The 23,310-nt window shown below is 41.7% G+C and overlaps 1 protein-coding gene across 1 annotated transcript; it reads right to left on the bottom strand.

The window, feature by feature from the left end:
- Positions 1-784: 784 nt before the first annotated feature.
- Positions 785-22,293, bottom strand: NOM1 (nucleolar protein with MIF4G domain 1). Its single transcript, XM_075827400.1, has 11 exons — positions 21,121-22,293; positions 18,047-18,171; positions 15,165-15,360; positions 13,191-13,514; positions 10,575-10,685; positions 8,297-8,461; positions 7,142-7,263; positions 5,792-5,924; positions 5,307-5,438; positions 3,811-3,920; positions 785-1,439 (listed from the first exon to the last, which is right to left on the bottom strand). Exons 1-11 carry the CDS (start codon positions 22,210-22,212, stop codon positions 1,262-1,264), a joined length of 2,688 nt encoding a protein of 895 aa, XP_075683515.1. The 5' UTR covers positions 22,213-22,293; the 3' UTR covers positions 785-1,261.
- Positions 22,294-23,310: the final 1,017 nt, after the last annotated feature.

Here is a 23,310-nt window from a genome sequence, read left to right as displayed (position 1 = left end):
ACACGCAGTTTTAATAGTTTTTTTTCTTAACCAAATAATTATTTCCTTTATACTTTTCCTTCTATCAAAATCCACTCCTGGTTTTGGCTTAAAAAAATAAAAGTATCAAAAATTGCATGTGTGAATCCAGCCTAAAGGGGTTTTTAACCTCTGGTTATACTGAGTGATGACTGATATGTGAGTCAGCCAGTCAGTAGCAATTTGTTGTAGTGACGTCGCCATGGTTGACATTGCAGAGGGCCATGGTTGGCCAGCCTGCCCAAGTGGCATGTCATCACAGAAAAGTGTAAACAGATGCAGCAGGCCCTAACAGTGCGGCGAGGGAATGGTGAGGAATTACAATTTTCTTACATCTTGTGTGTCAATTCCTCACTGTTTTTAAGATCTCTACTTGCAGTCATTCAATAGGATCCTTCATTATTTACCTCCAAGGAATAAAAACTTTTCCTGTTCATGTGATGATCACAGTTTGCCACAAGGCAGAGCTCTGATAACTGTACTGTAACAAGCCGTGCACCTGTGTGATTACCACATGACCAGGACAGATATTGACTTAAAGGAAAGGACTATCTGAATTAAAAATCTGAGTCCTATTTCACAGCCAAAATTCTGGTCACAAATAACATGTTAAGAATCCATCTACTCCAAAAATTATATGAATCGTCTTTTTCAATGAGATAAGCAATCCCATTTCAGCAATCTTTCCGCTCTCTTTTATGCTTGGGTCTTTATAATAAAAGATGACAATTAGGAAAATTCAGAAAAGAAACCGCAACCACCAAACTGAGATAAAACACTTCCAGTAAGTAATTGTTTTATTGACAGAACACCATCTAGTGGTCAGTAGTAAAACTACATCTGAATACCATATTATGGTAAAGTATACAAGTTTCCCATCCAAGAGACAGAAAATGTTCTAATGGGCAAAAGTACTTTCAACTGATTATTCATGGCAAGTAAATATTACCAGCCTGTTAATACTTTTGCTCATGACAGGTCCAGATGATTTACACCTGGATACATCTAATTTGCAATTAGCAAAAAAATGTTTTGTTTTTTTTACACAATATGCATCTAATGTCTTTAAAAATAATTCCATGTATTGACTAATGAAAACAACATTAGAGTAGAGTTCATGTGCATTGTGCGATTATATTATATTATTGAAATAGTTAAAATTGAGTATGTTAAACAAATAGTTTAGGCCTACTACAGCTTAATCTCACTGGACCAATAAGATTTCCTCAATACAATTTAACCCCTACAGGCGTAACTTGCTCTCCTTTGCCTGTAGACCTTTGACTGCTAAGTCCGCTCTTTGAGTGAGCAATTCTGCCTCCTCCGGGGTCTTCTGCACGCAGACATTCTTTAGCAGGAAATGCGAGATGAAGAGTTTCAAGCCCTCTCGAAGCATTCCCAGTTTTGGATTGTCAGAGACCCTAATAAAAGAAGAGTAGAGAAATGTTACAGGTGTATCAAACCATCCACAGGAATAATCAGCGGTTGACAAACAGGATACAACTCTGCTTACATCTGGGTTGTGGCTTCCATTTATAACGAAAACCACTGTAGTGACAAGTCAAATGTTTATTAGACTTCATTAACTTAACCATCCCCTAGGAGCCTGCTGCATATGTATTGAATTCCCATAAAAATGGAAGTCTGACAGGCATTTATGGCAGATCCACATGATATGTCTGATAGCGGAGGGTCTCACTGCTGGGACATCCATTTATCGGGAGAACAGGAGTCTCACATAGTCCACGCGAAGCTGGCCAGCGGCCGCTGCAGGGGAAAAGTAAGCAGGGTGGAGTTGGTCATGCAAATGCGCAGCTCTCTCCATTGTTGGTTATGGGGATTATTATGGAAACAGCCAAGCGTGCTTCTCCTCTTTGCTGCCACTGAATTCCAGCCTCTAATGCCCAACAAGAATCACAGGAACCGTTCTCCCAATATGATATGCCATAAAAGTCCAATGTAGGATTTCACTTTTAAAGGGAGTGTGTCACCAGATGTCCGTTTTTAACCACCAACATGCTAATATTGATGATGCTAACCTGATTCTGACGTTTATTTTCTTTTTCCCCCTCAGAGTGCACCCTTTGCAGTTAAAAAGCCTTTATTCAATTTATGCAAATTAGCATATTTGGAGCAAGGAGGGCATCTCAGTTGCTCCAAAATGCTCACTCGTCATTGCCCTGTTTAACCCTCCTCCCTCCCTGCTTGCTTGCTTTGATTGGCAGGAGCCAGCCACCCTAATTTCCGCATGCGCATTATAATCCTTATGCTCGCCGTTAATCAGCACTACTGCGCATGCGCTGATGACAGACTACACCTGGAAGAGACGGATCTCAGGATACTGCGTACGCGCCGATTACAATGCTGGGACGCGCATGCGTTCACTCCACTACGGGGACAGCCTCGCCTAGTATGCTGCCTGGCCCCTATCGATCAAAGCAAGGAGGTAGGGGGGTGGGTTGAACAGGGCATTGACGAGCGAGCATTTTGGAGCAACGGAGACGCCCTCGTTGCTCCAAAATTCTAATTTGAATACATTTAATAAAAAACTTTTTTACTGCAAAGGATGTGGAAAAAGAAAATTAATGTCAGTATCAGGTTAGCATCATCAATATTAGCATGTTGGTAGTTAAAAACGGACATCAGGTGACAGACTCCCTTTACATTCAATTAAGGAGATAAGTATGCAGTGAGCTCACCATCCTAAGAATTTCATCATTTAAATCTATGACGGTGTCAAGGAAAGCAGGGGATTTTATAAATATGTTTTGTGATATTAATCAGCAGAGTTTTGCTATTGGGATACAATGAACAGCTTTATTGTGCCTGAACCAGTATTTTTAAAAGCTATGTACACGTTTGAATTTTATTTTATTTTTTTATCAGTGTGATTGGTGCAACTTTGTAATTACTTTTTAGCTGTATCTAGCGCTGAAACCTGTATCTGTCAGGTCAGAGGGATCGGTGGGTTCAGTGCCAGCAGGGTTCTGCGTGTCTATGACACGCAGGATCGTGCTGTGATCGATCACATCTAAGTTCATAACCTTCGGTCTCAACGCAAGATACAGCTGCTCTGTATACAGAATACAAAGAAGCTGTATCTGAAAAAGTAAAAATTATTTTTAATAAAATTTAATTACAAAGTTGCACACTGATACACATTTTTTTTTTTTTTTAAGTTTTCAAAGGTGTACATAGCCTTGAAGGGAACACTTTCACACTGGGCAGGTGGCAAGAACAGTGACACAGAAGCGGAATTACAGCACATAAAAGGCCTCTAAGCACCTACTGCTGTGACATGACATCCCTAGTTCAAGGCTCTAATAAAAAAAATGTCACGTGGGGCACTACAGATAGACAAGTCTTTCTTAGGGCATTCTGAGTCGAGTCACTCACTATGAACCTCTATGAACCTCAATCAATTAGACAGAGCAGAAAGTGTCTACACAGATTGTTTAGGTCTCTGGAAGAATCAGCACGATCAAGCATTACATGGGCAGCCCATTGAGTTCTATGAGCACCATGTAATGCATGATTTACCCTGTGGTGGAATTGCAAGGTAAACTGAACACTTTTTGCCAGGTTCTCTTGCAGATTACAAATGATCGCTGGGGGTCCATGCAGTATGAGAATCTTATCTTTGGGGGATCTTTCGAACAAAAAGGGATTGTCCAAACAGGACAACCCCATCAATTCCTACAAATCTTCACACAGTCCTGAATCTGGAAGTATACAATAAGTGTTGCACATTTGTGTTTAGTTCAGATGTTAGCCAATTCTGTAAGCACTTACTTTCCAAATATAACAGCAAGATCATCAGCTTCAGAGTCCATCAGCAGCTTGTAGAGAACTTGACGCAAGAAAGAAACTTTAATCTTATCCAATTCACTGAACTCGATGACCTGGATAAAGATTTATAAAATGGACTTCACTAAGAAAACAAACTTTTAGGGTATATCAATTATTGTAGTTTTTATATTTATTAAGAAAGATTCATTGCACTGAGCAGCACGATCAGATATAGTTCACATTATTTAAAGAGAACCTTTCATCTCCCAAAACATGTGCAGCATGTAATGGGGAGGGCTGCACAAACCCTGGGGCACTTTAAAAAAAAAAATCTACCTCCCACCGTTATTTAGATATCGGTGCCGTTATACTTGGCACCCGATATTTAAATAACCCCCTGAACAGTCAACGGGGCGTGTTACTATGGCTGTGACACTGTCCAATCAGATATGGACAGTGCCACAGCATATGAGTGTGCGATTGCAGTCTCTTCATCCAAACAGGCAAGGGGGCGTGTCAGTGCTACGGATAGAGCTGTGGAGAGGAGAGCGCAAGGGGGCTCCCTAGCTCTTACACTGTCCATAGCACTGACACGCCCCCTTGCCTGTTTGGATGAAGAGACTGCAATCGCACACTCTCTCATGCTGTGGCACTGTCCATATCTGATTGGACAGTGTCATAGCCATAGTAACACGCCCCGTTGACTGTTCAGGGGGTTATTTAAATATCGGGCGCCAAATATAACGGAACCGATATCTAAATAACTGTGGGAGGTAGAAAAAAAAATGTAAGTGCCCCAGGGTTTGTGCAGCCCTCCCCATTATATGCTGCACTCAGCTGCACATGTATGGGGAGGTGAAAGGTTCTCTTTAACAAGTGTACCAAGAATCAAATTACACACTTCCTAGAAAAACTTTGAGTTAGTTCTATCACAGGACCAATTAATCTGACATGAAAGTTCTCAAGCAGGGAAAAAAAAACTAAAACTATATGAAGGTTAAAGAAAATCTCAGTCATTTTTCTAAATTATTAGCAACCTCTTCTCCATTCACCTGAATGGCAACAGTCCATATGACAACAAGGTCCCTAACCAGAGCAGTACAGCCTTTTTCCAAAAAAAGATGATGGCAGCTTTTTGGCATAACATGTGTGTCATTTCTATGAGGCTGTTGAAGATAGCGCTCGGCAGCCCCATAGAAATTAATAAAGCGATGGTCAAGCAAATGGTCCCAGGTACAATAAGGTAAGCCCGTTTTCCTAATCAGTGGGGTCCCAGCGGTCGGAACCCCACCGATCATATATTTATCACCTATACTGTGGATAGGGGAAAACCCCTTTAACAGTTTGCAAGAGTAAAAGATTTTTTAAATCAGAAAAAAACAGCTATTAGAAAGTATGGGAGGCAAAAAGCTAAAATTTAGAAACAAAATGTGAAGTATAAATTATTATATTTAGGATCACTGAAATCCTGGACACAGCCAGCCGTCTCTGACACTTACTTTAAAAATAGAGAGTGGCAAAGATTTGCTTTTTATCAGGTGACTCAGAAAATGTGTGAGGTTTGAGAATGTGGTCGCTGACAAACTTCCCAAGTCACGGAATTTATCCCACATACTGAACTGGAACGTCATCTGAAAAATAAGGAAAATATATTACAGACGCATAATCATTTAGTAAATTACCTTTTTTTCTTAGTAAAATAAAATGAACCTATGAATAGTAATGGTCAGTTACTCGTGTAATGGTGCAGTCACACGCGGCAGATTTTTTTTTTGCAGAAATTTCTGTGACTAAAAATCAGTTCTATTTATTTGAATGGAGCTTGAAGAACTCCAGGAACCTGCTGCAGGATCAACCCCATTCAGATGAATAGAACTAATTTGCAATGGGAGAAATATCTGCAACCAAATCTGCCGTGTGTCTGCACCCTAATAATGATTTTTCTAATTTTTTAGCTAAATGTGACAATGTGGCGGATCATTACCAGGAACCGTCTATCATATTCACAAAACTTGCTGGACAGGAAGGCATAGAAAGGGTTGTATGTTTTCTCCTGTAGACAACAGTCAATGAGAACATGGACAATCTCTCTCTCTTGATGATCCTTCAGGCCTAACCTAAAACGATTGAAAAGAAATAAATGGAACATCCATAAAAATAAAAATATATAGAGCAACCGTTATTATTCTGCAGAGCTGTACACCGAATGTTAGGCCTTGTTCACATGACAGATTTTCACATGGATTTTAGTGCATATCCTGCAGCAAAAGCCGCAAGAAATCTGTCAACAAACCGCGTAAAATTTATTTCTATGGTGAAATCTGCATCAAAGTTCACACGGCGCGGGTTTGAAATGTGGAAACTGCCTCGGTTAGCCACTTGCGGATTAGTCCCATTGAATGACACTAATCTGCATGTGGATCCGTGGCAGATGATACTGCAAATCCACGACAGAAATGCGAGTGTCAGTCGCAATTTTTTTGCTGCGGATTCTCGTGTAAATGCATGAATACTTTTTCATAGCAGAAAAATCCTTCATGTGAACATAACCGAATCATTCACATTAGTCCCTGGATTCAGTGAGTTCATAATATTATTTCCTCGTCTTTCACAACAAGGGCAGCAATTGACCCATCAAAATGATACTTACAGATATTGCCCTTATAATATAGGACTCCAGTGCACAATATTTAAAAGGGATTTCCCACCATAATGCGTTTTGGCCTGTCTATAGGATAGGTCAAAAGACATCGATCTGTGGTGGTCCAACTGCTCAAACCCTTAGGGTATGTGCACACACACTAATTACGTCCGTAATTGACGGACGTATTTCGGCCGCAAGTCCCAGACCGAACACAGTGCAGGGAGCCGGGCTCCTAGCATCATAGTTATGTACGATGCTAGGAGTCCCTGCCTCTCCGTGGAACTACTGTCCCGTACTGAAAACATGATTACAGTACGGGACAGTTGTCCTGCAGCGAGGCAGGGACTCCTAGCATCGTACAGAAGTATGATGCTAGGAGCCCGGCTCCCTGCACTGTGTTCGGTCCGGTACTTGCGGCCGAAATACGTCCGTCAATTACGGACGTAATTAGTGTGTGTGCACATACCCTTACTGGTTCGGAGACGGTTCTAGCCCTGTCTGCCAGGGGAGAGCATGTATAGTGCATGTCCTGTCTATACCCATTGAAATGAATAAAAGTTACAGAAACTGCCAACTAAAAGTATTCAGCAGTCTCTGTTACTTCCATTCATTGCAATAGGGGAGAAATAAATTCCATGCATCCAGAACATATTCCTGGCAATAAGGTCCCTTTTCAAGTGATTTACTTACTTCAGTAGCTTTTCAAAAGCATCCAAATAATCTTCACTGGTCATGACAACACAGAAGATATTCCTCCTGATGTCCGTGTTCATCCGCTGCTTGCGTGCTAGGTCCATGATCTTTGCACTGACCTTTAAGAAAAAAATAATAAAAATAAAATAGACAAATACACAAGTTAATCAGAGAAGTCATTAATGAACTGTAGCAAAGAGTTGTATGAGGCCTTTTCTACATATATAAAATTTAATTAATTAAAGAGCTCTTTTAAAACATAGTGGACTTATAAATTCTTCTGTTGCTAAAGAACACTAGAATAAGGGATTTTATCCATTAACCTGACAAAGCCAGCGATCATGACGAGCAATCCTAAGACATTATTGCTGTAATAGTCATGTTGATTGGCAAGGCAGGAAGAAATCCCCCCCCCCATTAAGAAAGGCATGTATTCAATGCCTAGCCCTAGAATCACAGTGTGTTTCTCAAAGGAACCCTCCAGGGTCACCTTCCATAGAGTGTCAGTCACCCAAGTTGACCGACCAATCCAGTCCACAGCACTGGGAAAAAAAGGAAACGCACAGGGACAGGGTGACATTATGTGACAAGTATGAAATTATTTTTTCTTAAAAGCGCTTTGTTTTGCATAATAAAAGCAGACAAAGTCAAACTCTGCTGAAAGGGACTGGTATTTTGCTTTGATTTGGTAGAATTATTTTATTCTAGGTAAAGGACTAAATATCAACGTGCCCCATGTTACTTCTATATTTTGCCCTTTGAACTACACTAATTCTAATCATAGGTTTGGCCTTGATTTAAGAAGTCAGGGAGTACTGGACCAATTTTATAGCAACGGATGAGTACAAGTCCATTATCTCATCCTGATTGGTTTTCTCTGTCCAATCCGGTTTAGTTTGGTTTCAACCCCTGTAGACTGCGTGGTACCTGTGCTTCTGAGGGTCCTGTCCCCTCCTCCAACCTCACCTTTCTTTACACTTGGTCATTTATGCCGATTGATACAAAATTTCACACTTTGCCAAATGTGTGTTTCTTACATGACGGGATAATATCATTATGGTATCAAGGAAAGAACAATCTTTGTCCGGGTGACGTTAAAATTTCAGCAAAAAGCATATTTATTACAGCACAATACCAACAGCCGAGAAATACCTTTCCAATTGCTTGCGCTGATGCCTTGGCCGAGGACTGACCAATCATTGGTGCTCCACTCCATGATGATCCAACAATCCACCAGCGACCAACCTTGTCAGCGTCCAGAATATTCTCCAGGGAAACACGGAGACGAGTGTCACTCCCAGACATACTGTTGTGAACCTACAGAAACACAACGCACATCAAAACTTTGCCGACATATTAATTTCTAAAACATCAGTAAACATATCTTATAATAATAGCAACAACATTATTGGATCCTGGTCCCGCAGAGGCTTATATATTGCAATGGTGTTATACTGTGAACCTCTATTCACTTATTAAAAGCTATAGGTGTGAAGTTCTGTTACTCTGAAAATATTTTCCACTTGTATTTTCCACTTGATACTGATAAAGAGCATCGTGTCTAGTAAAGCTGCAGCGATCCATAAAGAACGAAATGAATTAATGGTGGAAAGTTTGTTCGTTTGAGTAACAGAACTAACCAGTGTTGGAACTAGAGAGAACTAGGTCCATCAGAAGAAATGATCATGAAGGTTCACCCATCAGCTATAAAGAACAAGTGTTATCATTGCATATACAAGTCATAAAGTGGCAGCAGCACGTGATACACAGAGAGGGATTGTCCTCTGCTAAACCTCCTGGGCACGGTTGTGGCTTCTTTGTCAGTCTCTGGTGCCCCATCATACTGGTCATAGAAAATGGGCTTCATCTTCCTTTGCCGACTCAGAGAATCAGATGGAATTCTTTCCATAAAAGATTTTCTTATTAGATTTGTCAAGAAGTCTGTCTCAATAACACATGCCAAGAGTGCCGACTTAAAAGGAGACGCTTGAGCTGCACATATTTGATTCATCTGGTGCCGTATAAAAAATACTATAAATGTAAATGGGAAAAAGACTAAGCTTTAAAATCTTAAGCAGTTTGAGCACATAGTGCTCAGAGTTTCTAATACACACACTTCGCTGCTATCAGCAGTTCTCGGTACCAGCTATTAAAGAGGCTCTGTCACCACATTATAAGTGGCCTATATAAGGAGATGGGCGCTATAATGTAGGTGACAGCAGTGCTTTTTATTTAATAAAACGATCTATTTTCACCACTTTATTAGCGATTTCATATTTATGCTAATGAGTTGCTTAATGCCCAAATGGGCATATTTTTATTTTAGACCAAGTGGGCGTTGTACAACAGGGGAGTGTATGACGCTGACCAATCAGCATCATGCACTCCTCTCCATTCATTTACTCAGTGCATAGGGATCCTGCTAGATCCTTATGTGCTTTCTTATACTTACACATTAACAATACTGAAGTGTTTAGACAGTGAAATGTCTCTTCACAATCTCTGCACTTCGTTACTGTTTCTATGGTAGTTACAGCAGAGGACGCGTGATCTCGTTGTAACCGGTCATTTACAGCGAGATCTTGCGAGATTACGCTTCCTCTGCTGTAACTACCACAGACACAGTAACGAAGTGCAGAGATTGTGAATAGACATCCCGTGGAATGTCTATTCACTGTCTAAACACTTGAGTATTGTTAATGTGTTAGTATAAGACAGCACATAAGGATCTAGCAGGATCCCTATGCGCTGTGTAAATGAATGGAGAGGAGTGCATGAGGCTGATTGGTCAGCGTCATACACTCCTCTGTACAACGCCCACTTGGTCTAAAATAAAAATACGCCTAGTTGGGCATTAAGCAACTCATTAGCATAAACATAAAATCGCTAATAAAGTGGTGAAAACGTATCGTTTTATTAAATAAAAAGCATTACTGTCACCTACATTATAGCGCCCATCTCCTTATGTAGGAGACAGGGCACTTATAATGTGGTGACAGAGTCTCTTTAAGGAAAGAGCTAGAAGAACAGCGAAACTTTGTTGATTACTATGACCGTATCTCCGACCTTGAAGCAAGCTCAGCCTCCCAACTCGGCTGTCAGTCCCTGAGAAGTGGGTAATACCTGACAGTATGTAAGTAGAAACTGTGAACGCTAGGTGTGCTCACATTATTTAAAGGATTTGTACTCTATTGGTTCCCTTTTTTTTATTGCTCCAATACACACAAAATGAAAAAACAAAGCAACTTTGCCTCGATTAAAAAAAAACCCACAATTTAGCCGTTTTGTATACACAGCTTACAGACTACTTTGTGTTTTAATAAAATACTGACAAAAATTGATCTACTACAACCTAGCTTCCTAAAAGACACATTCAGCAATGTATGCATTCAGTACACTATAGGAGAATAAACCTCTTTTTCCACCTTACCAATGAGCGTTGAAGCTTCCGTAATTTCTCCACTGGTTCGGGGTCGTAACCTGGTATCTTGCGCATATCATTGTTCTTTAATGCCAACATGATTTCCAACATAAACCGAGCCTGGAGTAGAAAGAAATAAAAATACAAAATGTCTTATTTCCTTTCTCATGCAAAACATTGGAAATTGTATGTTTACAATGGCTGGTGACCATTTCAAGCAGAATAGCGTCACAAACTGTCCAATGTTCTTCTACAAACAAACTGAACACTCCAGAAACTAACCAACATCATGGAGCTTTACAAGTCCCCAAAGTTTCATTTATCTGAATGGTGCAGTTACAGAGATCCCCTAGTGTCCCCAACTTGGTTACAGCAATAGAGCAATACTGTCCTGAGCCACTTGGGAGTCAGTATAGGAAATATACCCAAACAAAATCACATCATTTTACAAATGTTTCCCTGCAGGATACTAATAGGACACTGGTGATGATGGGACTTGGATAATGCCTCAAAGGTTTGTGGGCATACTTAGGAAGAAGAGGTGACCCTGCTGGTCAGGACTATGGAGTTTAAGAGATCATTTCTTCTATATGCAAAAAAGTGACAGGTGCCCTTTAAACTTGTTCTGGACACTTTTAAACTTCCTGGTCCATTTAATAATTAAAGGAAACCCCACTTTGGCACCACATAGTACAACATTACAGTTTAAATTGACATAAAATGTGTAATATTTATTTTGTGGATACTTCGCTCTGCATAACTTGTAATGATTTTAAGTTATATGATGTTCTATTATAGGTCTAGAAAGAACACTATATGTACATTCTGATGGATTCTGTTTTTTTTTTTTTTTAACCAGACAGCAATGCATCGTGGGAGCTCAGATGCAGTCGCAGAGTGAAGGTCCTTTTAGACCGGCCAATACGGGCCAGGAAAACAAGCGCTGATGAACGAGACAGATGGTTGATCAGCGCTCGTTTGCTCCATTCAAAAGGAGCAATGATTGGTTATGTATGGCGACGAGCGATTGTTAGTCTCTACACATTTCCATCATATCGGCAGCACGTCTCCTTATTTACACAGGGAGATGAGCTACAGACAATGAGAATATTTATTGCTGCACAAACAATACGATCAGTTGAAGAATGAGTCTTTTATTCATCAGCTGATCGTTGCCCTCTCATTGGCCCGTGTAAAAGGGCCTCTTGAGCCAAATCTCTAAACCACATAACTATCTGCAAAGGAATTGTGTCCAGATTTCAAGACGGAACCAGAAAAAAACTTATATTTTTCCATCATTTGAGCGGTGTGAGGGCTTATATTTTGTGGGACGAGCTGTATTTCTTATTAGCACCATTTTTTATCACTTTTTATTTCATTCTTTTTAGCGCTATGGTGACCAAAAGACAACGATTCTGGAGTTTTAAATAATTTTTTTTACTCCGTTCACTGTGTCAAATAATGGTATATTGTAATAGTTTAAGATTTTTACGGACGCAGCGATACCAGTTTTTTATTTTTCCATTGTGCTTGGGAAAAAAAAAAATGGGAAAAGGATTGTTTTATTTTAGCTTTTAAATTTTTTTTTACATTCCTGCAAATTTATCTAACTTTTAATTTTTTTTACACATTTTATTAGTTCCTCTAGCGGGCTTGAACCAGCGATCATTAGATCGCTGGTACAATACACTGCAATACATGGACGAGTTACGGAAACAGCGTAACTCACTGAGCTACGCGGTATCTGTAACTCCCATAGCAGTGAATGGAAGCTTCGCTGTTTCCGTAATGACTATTCTGTTGTATGGGAGTTACAGAAACTGCATAGCTCAGCGAGTTACGCTGTTTCCATATCTCGACCATGTAACCAAGAAGTGAAGTGGCGGGAAGACAGCGGAGCCGGGTAAGATAGAATGGGGTTTAGGGGGCCCCGTTCTAAAGATAGATGCGGGTCCCAGAAAACCATTATAAATGCTGCGGTCGCTATTGACCGCGGCATTTAACTAAGTTAAACGACCAGGAACAGTGCGATCGCTGTTCCTGGCCGTTAGCGCTGGCACCTGCAGTGTATGGAGCGGGTTCAGCGCGTGAGCCCGCTCCATACATCATCCCCTCCCCACTCCATGATGTTTCGGCACATCATGGATCGGGAAGGGGTTAAGTAAGGAGCGGTCAGGGAGCCTGGCACTGCCGGGTCCCCTGACTGCCGACTAGAAGAAGCAGGGACTTTTTAGCAAGATTTATTCTTGCTCAAAACTGCGTCTTATAGTCCGAAAAATACGGGGTATATTTTAACTGTGAAATGTTGTCTGAAAGAGGAGTTTTCCTTAAACGGTTTCTCCACCAAGGAAAATCCCCCTTCTTGACGGCTCACACCAACGGCAGGCTGTTTGCTGGGGGTGGGTTGCTGGAACCCCCACATTCAGCTGTTATTGCAGGAGAAGCTGCCGCTGGGTCCTTGTGCCTACTGAAGTTCATGAATACAGGTTGCCCGAGAGAGTCTCGTTTTTTTTGCAGTAGCTCTCCGCCATGGTGTCTACATGCACAAGTAGGGAATCTGGAAAGGGGTGGCCCATGGTGGACAACTACTAGAAGCTAGAAAATACATCTTAGGCAGGTTCTCACTCGAGATTGATCCTGGAATTTCTTATCCACAGCACTGGCTTTGCTTTGAGCCTCACAGATCAGTTCCTTTAGAGCCAGAGCATCGTCTTTTCGTAGTGAGAAGCCAACATTTTTCAGCAGTAGCAGGATCAGCTCGATGTTCCTCTCTGTAAATGTGGACACCAGCAGCTTCAAAATGTCAAAAACCAGGCGGCAGTCAATGATGTGGAAGTTGTACAGGTGTCCAATGAAGGTGATCAGGTTATCACACTCTTTACTTCCTGTGATGTGTTCATATTGCTCATGGAACTGCTTCACCACTGTTTCCAGGATGTGCGCCCCCACCTGGTAACAGAAAAAAGCAGCAAGATCAATATCAAACTAACCTTCCAAAACTTGTGTTCTCTTAACACGGCTCTTACAGAGCCGGTCACAACAAAAACTTTTTTCTATTTTTTTCTATTCCCGCAGACCTTTTATGCTGTGTTACCTCTCTATGACATGTCAGACGATGGAGATGGAATTGCTATTTAAAAGGAAACATCCACAGTGAAAACCAGCCAGTCACATAGAAGGATGCACATGAATGGCGCAGACTTTCTGTACACTCAGATCCCTCCAGCGTTCAATAGTTAACTGATGTATTCCTTCCAAAAACAAATTGTTGACTTATTTGTCTTTTTATAGAAAAACTGAATTGTCATCCATACGGAGGACATGGACTGGCATAAATGTGCATTCACACAGAAAATCTCATCACTTATGTCAGTCTCTTCACCAGTAGATGTTATATTAACCGGTTCCCGACCGCCAGCTGTGTATATACGTCCGGCGGTTGGGGTCCTTAAAACCTGCACCATAGACTATTTACGGCGCGGGTTTTAGCTTGCTGCCCGAGCGACCAGGCAGCTGAATGTCGGGTCTCTGGTAGTTAGTGACTCCCGGGGACACTGAGGAGAGGATAGAAGCAGCTTTCGCTGCTTCTATCTTCTCTGATCTCTACTACACTGCGCTCAATGAGCCCTGTGTATACAAATAAAGGCGGTGGCAGCGCCGCTGCCTCTATTGGTGCCGGTGATCATGTGACTGGATACATGATCGCCGGGTGCCGTTAGTGGCCGGCGGCTGCTGGGTCTGACTAGACCCAGCACAGCCCTATTAGTGACAATTACTATAAGAGGGCAGCCCCAGTTACAGTGGAAAAACATGGTGTAAAAGAAAGAAAAAATAAATAAATCTTAAGTCCCACAAAGGTCTATTTTAGGGTAAAACTAAATTACCAGAAAAAACAGCTAAAAAGTAAAAAAGCTGAATTTTTGACTATTATTTTCAAACTTTAAGCATAAAAATTCTAAAATAGCAAAGAGGATGTATATAAAAACGATGAAAAAAAGAAACCTACATAGACTACGGAAAAAACATCGCAAAAATCCACTCACTAGCCCAACAAATAAAAAAGTAATAGCTGTTTAACGAACGAGTGCTAAAAATGGCTAAACGGTGTCTGGTCCTGAAAGCTCAAAATAGCCCGGTCCTGAACTGGTTAAGAACTCCCTCAGGTGCAGAATGCAATTAAAGATGTAAGGAAAAGTGGTGGAGTAAGGCTGGATTCACACAGGGTATAATTTTCAGCCCTAGCGAATCCGCCGGAAACGCTGCAATGGGTGAAATCCAGGGGTGGACATAGACAGCAGAGGGCCCCTGTGCAAGAACATTATACAAGCCCCCTTGCTCTCTAATTATAGAGTAGCCCCTTATCAGAGGGTTTCTCCCTTTTGTCTTTCCAACAATAATTGTGACTATAAAATGCATTAGCTCAGTCCCTTACATACAATCTAATAGACAATAGGATGTTGCTAGATACTAGAAAGTCAGACATATGATAGTCCAGAATGACTTTGGTTCTGCAGATGCCGGACTATTAGAACTTTTCTCGCTATACCACTTGCTGAAATGTAGCAAAACGGGCCATTTACTCTATATACATCTCATTACCTCAATCCCCACTGTATGGTGCAGTATACTGATGAGAAGTACATGCTCCATCATGAGCCGATCTGGCATTTTTGCAGGAGTGATGCAGGCATCGAGGACAATATTGGATAATGTGTCATTCATGTCCTTTCTGCTGTTGGTCATGTAGAGTTGTTCAAGTTGCCCACTGATAGATGCCATAATTGGCTCGCTCAATCTATGACAACAAATAAGAAGTTAGGTGGTACTACTAACAATTTACTATAGGTGTTAGATCAAATAGAAAAGAAGACCACTGTGCAGTATTCTTTAGACAGTTTTCTTCTGGATGTGGCAGATTTTCGGTGTGAATTTCGCAAGTACAGTACAATATACGTACAAAACACCATTGAGTACATGTAAAAATCCAAATTCACACGTAGCAGATTTTTCTGCTGCAGATTTGAATTTTTTTACAAGAACTCACCCATAACCCCCAACACTCACATTACATAGTTACATAGTTAGTACGGCTGAAAAAAGACACGTCCATCAAGTTCAACCAAGGGAAGGGAAAAGGGAAGGAAAAATTTCTACACATAGGAGCTAATATTTTTTTGTTCTAGGAAATTATCTAAGCCTTTTTTAAAGCCATCTACTGTCCCTGCTGTGACAGCTCCTGCGGTAGGCTATTCCATAGATTCACAGTTCTCACGGTAAAGAAGCCTTGTCGCCTCTGCAGCTTGAACCTTTTTTTCTCCAGACGGAGGGAGTGCCCCCTTGTTTTTTGAGCGGGTTTTACAAGGAACAGGATATCACCATATTTTTTGTATGTGCCATTAATATATTTATATAAGTTAATCATGTCCCCCCTTAGTCGTCTTTTTTCAAGGCTAAATAGGTTTAATTCTTTCAATCTTTCCTTATAACTTAGATTCTCCATGCCCCTTATTAGCTTCGTTGCTCTTCTTTGTATTTTTTCCAACTCCAGGGCATCCTTTCTATGAACTGGAGCCCAGAACTGAACTGCATATTCTAGATGAGGCCTCACTAATGCTTTGTAAAGTGGTAATATTACATCCCTGTCCAGTGAGTCCATGCCTCTTTTAATACACGACAATATCCTGCTGGCCTTTGAAGCAGCTGATTGACACTGCATGCTGTTATTGAGTTTATGATTTACAAGTACACCCAGATCCTTCTCATTACAATTGTAAAAACTGTCCTAAAATTTTTTTTTATTGTAGATATTGAATTCATGTCACATATGTTAATACAGCTGGTGAATAATTTGCAGCCCTTAAATGCATATTAACTCCTTAATGACTAGTGTATTTGTTCACCATTCTGAATGTCTAAATTTTTGTGTTTGTTTTTAAACTTTTCTTTCCCCTTTTAACTTTACTGCAATTCAATCCATTATTTACCACTAGGGGGAGTTCAAAGTAGACAGATTTTTATAGCTCCCAATGGACTGAATGGTTGAGAGAGATACATACATATATATATATATATAGCAACCATAGTAATATAAGCTGCTGGCAGAAAGTTATTAGAGGCCCCATTCACATGTTGAGAATTTGACACAGATTTCCACAATCAGCTTTCAATGCGAGTGAATAGTGTTTTTGTAACCCTGTTACGTTGCATGCTACTTATTCCTGCGGATTCCACATGGAATGCCGTCGTATTAGCCCCACGTTGATTAGTCCCATTGAATGGTGCTAATCCTCGTACTCATCTGCAGCACATCAAACTACACATCCGCAGCAGAAATCCAAGTGTCAGCCTCAGATCTTTGCCGATGATCCTGTAGTAAAAGCGTGTAGGATTTGCCTATGGCAAATCCAACACATCAGAATGCAGCCTAATTCTACAGTGTGAGGCCCCATGCACACAACAGTAAAAAACCTCCGTTTTTGCGGACCGCAATTGCGGTCCGCAAAAACGGACCAATTCACTTTCATTGAACGCGGACACCTTTCCGTAGCACTACGGAAGGGTGCCCGTGCCGCGGAAATGTTCCGGGAATTATGGAACATGTCCGTTCTTTCGCATTTTACGGGCCGTGCTCCCATGCTTTGTATGGGAGCACGGCCCGAAAATGCTGCTGTTAGTCGGCGGCCGGCCGTGCCCGTAATCGCGGGCCGTGATTGCGGGGCACGGTCGTGTGCATGGGGCCTGAGAGGGGAATCCGGAGAAGGACGGGGGCAGTATGGAACGGAACAGAACCACTAAAAAAAAAAAAAAAAAAAAAGAAGTGAACAAAACTGTAAAAAGTGTTTTAAGTAATGGTTGTCATGGAAAAAGTAAGTATGGCTGTTACAGGCCATACAAGCTGTCCCAGACCTAATTAGACAGGAAAATAGGTGACTGTTTTTCTTTATTATTTGCCATCTTATCCATTCAGTGGTCTGGGAGAGTTGGGTGGCTCTAATGGTCATCATCCAACTCTCCCAGAAAACAGCTGAACAGAGTTTTAGTACGGATGGTAACTGATTGGTGGACACTTAGTATCCATCTCCTGGATTTACTAATTTGCAGTCTGTCATTCTGCAGAGGGATATGGCGCTAATCAATCATCATCCAATTAACATTCAATCCCAAATTATAATATATGAGCATCCATGAAACTATAATTGTAGAAGTCTACAGTTCCAGGTGTACCAATTCGAATAATATCAACTTGGAGCGACAAAGGGTAAACGCCATAAATCACTGCATGACCCGCAGCATCCACTGAAAACAAGGGAGTCAATGAATCCGCTGCAGCTCGTGACTGATTTACAATTGATGGAGTTTCATCCTGTCAATTAAAAATATGAACTATAAAGTAGAAGATGCACTCCAGGCCTGGAGCCAAGACAGAGCACCCGGCTCAGGATCAAGGACGCTATTATTTAGGTAGAGGCGTCATGTGATACCTATTCATCAGTCCCTTCACGCTCTTCCTAAGCCTCTCCAGCTCTTCCCTCTTCTTTGCATCGGCAGCATCAGAAGGCGGTCTCAGATGGGGAGGGACATATTTGTTGTCCAGATCTGGAGCAATCTATGAGAAAAAGGAAAAGGTTATCATTTGTTCCCACAGTTACTACAGCGTAACCAGTCACAGATGACAAGACTTTATCAGTAACACTCCAAGAAGAACGGATACAATCTGTTATGCTTTGTGCAGGGTCTGAGCAGTCGGATGTAGGACTTTTCTTTTCTATGAAGTCGTGCACCGCTCATGCAATTTTGAGAAAGACACAGGAAAAAACACAATATGACCGCACTGTGCGACTATATCCGCTTAGTTTTTCGTGGGTATTCAGGTCCATGTTAATATACATAGGGTGGATCGTTATAAAAGTTTGTGTTGAGGTATGGGCTAGAGGTATCTCGCTTTGTGTCATCCCATTGGTTCCTAAAGATTAGTGTTTTGTCCTTAATTTAGCCGTACAGTGGCTGAATGGGCAACATAAGTAACAAGCTTACAACCCGGCAATATCTTGAGATGTCTGTCCTGAATGCTCAAGCATAAACCTCTTGTTACTTGTTACCCACCTTGTGAGGATCCTATTCTCACCTACTTCAAGGTACCACCTACTACTTTCTATACTAGGACTAGATATTAGCAATATATATTTATTTTTTAATTTATTATATTTTTTTTATTTGTCCTAACAAATGTGAACTATAAATAAATGCTTACCTATACATCCAACATGTGTCACATGATAAAACCAACAATAGTCCTATGAGAACCCAAGCCCTAGGAAAGCTGAGTTAGCTCTGATGCCTCAATATTACGTGTCAAATAGCAGGGCCGCCAATGCTATCACAGCGGATGTGTTGAAAAATTGAGGCCAATAAACTCAATGCCAATGAGTAATATGCCCAGCAAGACCTCATTCACACATAAGGTGTATTCACAGGTCACCGGCAGTCCGATGCAGTTCCACAAAAATTGTAACAAAACCTGTGAATATGCCCGAACGCATTAATTTTAGTAGGCAACATGTAATACGCACGCAGAGGGGGGGCTTGCAGCTTTTCCTGGCAATACTGACCGATTTCCAGGCGTTTCATTGCCAGTCTAGCTTACTTTTCAGAAGAGGTCGTCTAGTTGTAACCATTTAGGCCTAGTTCACGCAAAGTTTTTTGCAGGCATAAGGCTTTTTTTTTTTTTTTTTTTTTATAACTGCCTGCGCCTTTTTGCCACGCTTTTTCGCCTGCGGCCATTGAAGACTGCCACAAAAACCGCTTGGAAACGAGGGTTTCTTCTGCCTCCCATTGTTTTCAAATAGGAGGTCAGAGGCAGAAACCGTAGCAAAAAAGGACATTTTCCTTTTTTTCCTCCCCCGCAAGCCGCTAACAAACGCCTCTGTCTCACATTGAAATGGGGGGCGATTTCAGCCGTTTCTTGGTACAGATTCCGACGCAGTTTCCATGTCAAAATCAGCACCAAAATACCGTTTGAACTTGGCCCCATAAGAAACGTTAAATGTGTTCTATTGTGTTTCCTCCAAAATACCACAACATGCTACAATTACAAACACCAAAAAAACACAACAACCAGAAAAAACGTTTGATCAAAAAGCAATGCTGTCAAGATCTAAAGGAGAGCATACGTATTAGATGACAGTCGGCCAAACCTGGCGATTTCGCTGGGACCAGCAGACTATCTAATGTGTATAGTGGTTTTCGGATTCTCCCCCGATATCAGAGGAAAGAAGGATCGGTCATGTTGGATTTCAACATGCCAGATTCTTTATTCCTGCAGGAAATAAACCACTGCCAGAGCAGCGGAGCATACATGTGTGTGGGGAAGTCGAGAGGAATAGCTGTTCATCCAACAACTCTCTAAAGTGTATAGCCACCTTGAGGCCCCATGCACACGGCCGTGCCCATAATCATGGGCCGCGATCGCAGGCACGACTGGCCGCGGACAGCCGACCGCATTTTCGTCCCGTGCTCCCATACAAAGTATGGGAGAATGGTCCATACAAAGCAAAAGATAGGACATGTCCTATCTTTTGTGGTACACTTCCACGGCCCGGACACCTACCTGTAAATAAACGGGAAGGTGTCCGTGGACAATAGAAGTGAATGGGTCCCGTAATTGCGGTTCACAATTACGGATGATTTTTACGGTCATGCGCATGGGGCCTAAGACTGTGCTGATGGTGTGTAGGTGGTTCAATGAATTACAGCCGTCTCATCGATTGTCAGGGACAGAAAGACTTCAGAACAACTATGAGGAACATTGTGCACTCCCCCCTTCAAGTCTACACTGAGAAAGATGAATAAATGCAAGCTCATTCTGCAGATACTTCAAGAGAAGGTTATATATAAAACTGTAGCATATTAAGAAACTAAATAAAAAAGATATAACAGTGGCTATGAATCAACACATACTGTATGGTGGCACATAGAAGCCGCTAATAAGGCACAATAAATAGGTAAGTCAAGTCAGGTTGTGGCGTCTACAATGTAGCAAGAGTTTATATTTGTAAAAATTGTTATTTCACGAAGGCGATGTTCACACTTGCGTTGTATAATCCATTTCTCTGATGCGTTTTTAGATCAGAACGACGGGTAAAAACAGATCCGTTAAGAACTTCATTGAAATCAATGGGATCTTTAATTGCATCTATTAACGTTCGTTCGCGGATGTTATGTTAGTCATCCGTTTTTTTGAAGGAGATAAGTGCAGGACTTGGATGTGTAACAGATGGGAAATTTTTATCTTTGATGTCAAAGTAAAACGGATGCAAATGGACTGTAATCCGTTTGCATCCGTTATTTTGATACCGTTTTTATCCTCATTCTGATCTAAAAACGGATCACAGTAGCGGATTATACAACGCAAGTGTGAACTCAAACCTAAAAAAAAGGCAGTGCTCATACAGAATCAAAATACCTGAACCCCTGATGATAATCTAAAACAGTTGTGAACAGAATCTTTTCCTGTAGGAAAAAAACACTAAACAAGAAACATTCTAAAGTGACAAACCTTGTTAATGACAACGGGTTCCTCCACATCATCATCAGGGAGCTGAGAAGACCCTCCAGACTGACCATCATCTCCCGAGTCCTCCAGTTCCTGCTCCATGGCTTCATCCTCCTCAGACAGTTGTTCTTCCTCTGAGGAATCTTCTCCTTTTTCTACAATATCTTCATAAGTCTCTTCTCCTCCTTCTCCAATTTCAGGCTCTTCCTCATCACTGTCCTCATCCTTCTCAGACTCTTCCTCATCTACATTTTCAGATAGTTTGTGTAGTTTAGCTGCAGTGTTTGCCTCCTCTTCCTCATCCTTCCCAGACTCTTCCTCATCACTGCTCTCATTCTTCCCAGACTCTTCCTCATCACTGCCCTCATCCTTCCCAGACTCTTCCTCATCACTGTCGTTCTCAGTCTCTTCTTCATCTACATTCTCAGATAGTTTGTGTAGTTTAGCTGCAGTGTTTGCCTCCTCTTCCTCATCATCATAAAGCCCAAACGTAGAGTCCCCTGGTTCCAGGACCCCCAGAATATAATCCAGCCCATCCTGTGTGAACGCCTGGGGTAAAGAGCTCTTGTTTCTCCTCTTGTTCATTCTGAGGCTCTTCTCCAGCCTCTGAATCTCCTTCTCCTCCTTCTCATTGGCCTCCAGCAGAGACTTCTTCCTGGCTTCTTCTTTGCTGATCTTCTTCTTGCTGGAGACTTGCCTCTTTAATGTGTCTGTTGCTTTTTCCACCGGGTGATTCTTTCTGCTCTTCTGATCAGGTGCTGGTTCTGCGGGTGCTGGGGGCTTCTTCCTAGCGAGGTTACCGTCCTTCGATCCCCCCTGTTCATTCTCAGTAGCCCCCTGGGGTCCCTGTTTTCCTGGGAACTTTCTCTCATAGAAGGCTTTCCTTCTGATCTTCTTGGATTGACGCTTCTCCTTCCTCAGCTCCTTGCGGTTCTTTGCTCTGCCTCTAGTTGCCGAGAATCCTGCAGATCCACGAGTTTCCTCATCTAAGCCCCCGCGGCCCTCTGCTTTCTCCACAAATTCCTGCACGGAGAGCTGGAGCTTCTTTATTTTCTGGGGCCCGATATGGCCCGAGTTCTTGCGCTTCATCCCCATTACTTACACAACCACATCTCACACGTTAGTCATGGGCGCCGCCATACTGTGGAAACCGAACTACTTCCGGCAGATAGAAAGTGTTCACGGTCTTACACGAGCCTTTACTGCACAGCGCCACCTTGTGTGCAAGATGAGAATAACAGCAGACGTTCTCAGGCTGCGTTCACACTGCTTTTTTTGTAAATATGCTCTTTCCTACACTTGGGGACGAATTTTAGTAGAAAGGAGAAGGAAAGCATTTCATGAGAAAATGCTTGCAAATGTTTTGTTTCCATTTTTAATGCAAAAAAAAAAAGATGTTTAAAAGAGAGGATGTGCAAAACTCAATCTGAAAAGAGTATCACTTTGTTTTGACATGGCCGCGATTCGGCTGACAGTCACACCTGGAACCTGCGATTCTACTGAACCAAGCTTATTTTGTTTAATTCAGTAGAACTGTGGGGGTTCTAGTGTTGTGACTGTAATGCGGACCCTAAAATGCAGCTGTATAATGTTAGTGTAAGGTCCTCCGCAGACGCTGCAGTTTTTGTTGCAGAAACGTTTTTGGAGCTGTTTTCTCATAGACTCCAATGAAAACAGCTCCAAAAACGGACGTAAAAAACGCCGCGAAAAACGCCGCGAAAAATGCGAGTTGGTAAAAAAACGTCTGAAAAGCAGGGTCTGTTTTCCCTTGAAAACAGCTCTGGATTTTCAGACGTTTTGGTTGACTACGTGTGAACATACCCTTATGCCTCCATAGATGTGACACAGTATAATGCCCCATAGCTGCGACACAATATAATGCCTCCATAGCTGCGACACAGTATAATGCCTCCATAGCTGCGACACAGTATAATGCCTCCATAGCTGCGACACAGTATAATGCCTCCATAGCTGTGACACAGTATAATGCCCCCATAGCTGCGACACAATATAATGCCCCCATAACTGCGACACAGTATAATGCCTCCATAGCTGCGACACAGTATAATGCCTCCATAACTGCGACACAGTATAATGCCTCCATAGCTGTGACACACTATAATGCCTCCATAGCTGCGACACTGTATAATGCCCCATAGCTGTGACACAGTATAATGCCTCCATAGATGTGAC

This window comes from Rhinoderma darwinii, chromosome 5 (assembly GCF_050947455.1).
Source record: "Rhinoderma darwinii isolate aRhiDar2 chromosome 5, aRhiDar2.hap1, whole genome shotgun sequence".
Lineage (NCBI taxonomy): Eukaryota > Metazoa > Chordata > Amphibia > Anura > Rhinodermatidae > Rhinoderma > Rhinoderma darwinii.
The sequence above is the reverse complement of the archived record's forward strand: the minus strand, read 5'-3'. Positions and strand labels throughout refer to the sequence as shown.